This window comes from Trifolium pratense, linkage group LG5, assembly GCF_020283565.1.
Source record: "Trifolium pratense cultivar HEN17-A07 linkage group LG5, ARS_RC_1.1, whole genome shotgun sequence".
NCBI lineage: Eukaryota > Viridiplantae > Streptophyta > Magnoliopsida > Fabales > Fabaceae > Trifolium > Trifolium pratense.
The window spans coordinates 48534778-48536489 of record NC_060063.1 but is presented as its reverse complement, the minus strand read 5'-3'; the positions used below and the strand labels follow the sequence as shown (position 1 = coordinate 48536489).

Here is a 1712-nt window from a genome sequence, read left to right as displayed (position 1 = left end):
AACCAAAGTTGGGTTAGTATTACACAATGAAGAAACTTCAACTGTTTTACTACCAATTCATGAAAATGTAACTGTAATGTAACAACTCAATAGCAGACAGTTGGTGAAAATCATAACTAATATTCATCTACCATTATAGAATCAATCAAAAAGCATTTGATCTATTAATTCAATTAAACATAATCAAATATTCTTCATACTTAAAAAAAAAAAAAAAAAAAACCAATTACCAATTCCAACAAATTAACAACTACTACTAATAATAATAATTAATCAATATTAAATAGCCACACAATTAGGCTTCAGAAACAACACTAAGATCATCATCATCTTCTTCTTCTTCAAGTGGTGCTGGCAAATTGAGATCTATGAAACTTTCTTTGAATCTAACAGAAACATCAACATTAGCTTCAACATTAGCGTTAGCATTAACATTAGGAGTCGAATTTGATGAAGAAGGGATCATGAGATGAGATCTCTTGTGACCACCAAGTGCTTGACCAGAACCAAAAACCTTAAAACAAAATGGACATTCAAAAATCTTATCATCATTTTTACCATTACCATTTTTCGCTTCATCGCGACAACAAACACTTCTATGACTTCCTAATGCTCTTGAAGATCGAAAAGATTTTCGACAATTTTCACATAAATGCTTCCCGCGAACACGTTTCAACAACTTCGATGTTTTTTCCACCGATCCCTCTTCTTCAACCACATTGTTAATGTTCATCTCCCTACTCCATTTGTCTCTAGAAAGCATCATCAGACACATAGCAACATCTTCTTCAGGAGAAGTATCAGAAACTGAACTAACAGGTTCTTGATCATTGAATGGTGGTGGTGCTGTTAACATCATAAAACTCGGCTTCGATTTTTTCCCTTCTGGAAAATTCTTGTTGTTGTTGTTGTTGTTATGTTTTCTGTTCCGTTTGGAACGTTGTTGACGAGTCGGGTTGTTTTTTGACTCAGTCTCACTTTCTCTATCTTGAACAATAACAGACTCAGTCTGATCAGGTAAGAAAGAAAATTCAGGATCTACAATTTTCAGACTTTTCTTTGGATTCTCTCTCAAAACATAATTAATCAAAGTTTTTTCTTCTTCATGTTCTGATTCTGATGAAGATGAAAAAGAAGCAAATTGAGTGAATTGTTGTTTTTGAGACTTAATTGTTGCAAGATGAGCTTTCATGTGACCACCAAGTGCTCTTCCATTACCAAATGTTCTTGAACATAGCTTGCATTTGTGTCTTTCCATAGCAGCAACACCAACTTGAACACTTTTTGTTTTGTTTCTCTTTACTCTTTGTTTCTTATTTTCTCTCTTAACAAGCATACTAAGTTTTAAGGGAAAAAATGGGAACTTAAAAGGAGTAGGTGACAAGCATTCCTCCACCAAAAGACACACACCATCCTAAAATTATGATTTTTCTGTTTCATTATATTATTTATAAAATGAATTAAATATTAAAATAGTACTCATCGGTGACACTATATAAGCAAAAAAAACACATTTTAGACCAAATACATTAATGGCTTAATTAGTAAAATGGTCCCTTAAAGATATTTTTGGTTTCAAATTGGTCCCTTAAAGAAAAAAAGGTCAAAATAGGTTCCTTAAAGAAAAAAAAGTATGAATAGGTCCCTTAAAGACATCTCTGTTAATCAGTTTGGTCCCTAAAAAGAGGTCTAAATAGGACCAAACTGATTAA

The 1712-nt window shown here is 32.4% G+C and overlaps 1 protein-coding gene across 1 annotated transcript; it reads right to left on the bottom strand.

Moving 5' to 3' along the window:
• Nucleotides 1-233: 233 nt before the first annotated feature.
• Nucleotides 234-1419, bottom strand: LOC123884584 (zinc finger protein ZAT9-like). The gene has a single exon (XM_045933709.1). It carries the CDS (start codon nucleotides 1334-1336, stop codon nucleotides 296-298), a length of 1041 nt encoding a protein of 346 aa, XP_045789665.1. The 5' UTR covers nucleotides 1337-1419; the 3' UTR covers nucleotides 234-295.
• Between the last annotated feature and the right edge of the window lie 293 nt (nucleotides 1420-1712).

Bases quoted from the DNA above. Each gene is read 5' to 3' on its own strand.
- LOC123884584 (XM_045933709.1), bottom strand. From the start codon at position 1,336: ATGCTTGTTAAGAGAGAAAATAAGAAACAAAGAGTAAAGAGAAACAAA.